Source organism: Nestor notabilis, unplaced genomic scaffold (genome assembly GCF_000696875.1).
Source record: "Nestor notabilis isolate BGI_N333 unplaced genomic scaffold, ASM69687v1 scaffold9171, whole genome shotgun sequence".
Taxonomy (NCBI): Eukaryota; Metazoa; Chordata; class Aves; order Psittaciformes; family Psittacidae; genus Nestor; species Nestor notabilis.
In genome coordinates this window covers 19,393-19,607 of record NW_009913308.1, presented here as the reverse complement: position 1 = coordinate 19,607, position 215 = coordinate 19,393, and the positions used below count along the sequence as shown (strand labels likewise).

Sequence of the window (215 nt, the reverse complement as noted above, 5' to 3'; positions counted from 1 at the left end):
GGGTGCCAACTCCTCGTCAGCTGGTGCGGACACCAACGCCTCCTCGGCCGCCTCTGCGCTGGTGAGCAGCAGCACGTGGAGGGGCCGGGAGCCATTCTCCATCTTCACCATCCTCATTCTGACCCTGCTGGTGCTCCTGACCGTGGCCACCTTTCTCTGGAACCTGCTGGTGCTGGCGAGCATTCTGCGAGTAAAGGCTTTCCACCGGGTGCCCC

At 64.2% G+C, this 215-nt stretch overlaps 1 protein-coding gene across 1 annotated transcript in view; it reads left to right on the top strand.

Moving 5' to 3' along the window:
• Nucleotides 1–69: 69 nt before the first annotated feature.
• The window catches only part of LOC104412422 (5-hydroxytryptamine receptor 5A-like), a gene marked incomplete at its 5' end in the record, with an annotated part of 10,979 nt that continues 10,833 nt past the window's right edge, over nt 70–215 (top strand). The window contains one exon of the mRNA XM_010023145.1: nt 70–208. Coding sequence (XP_010021447.1) covers nt 70–208 — 139 coding nt within the window. The remainder of the gene's footprint in view (nt 209–215) is intronic.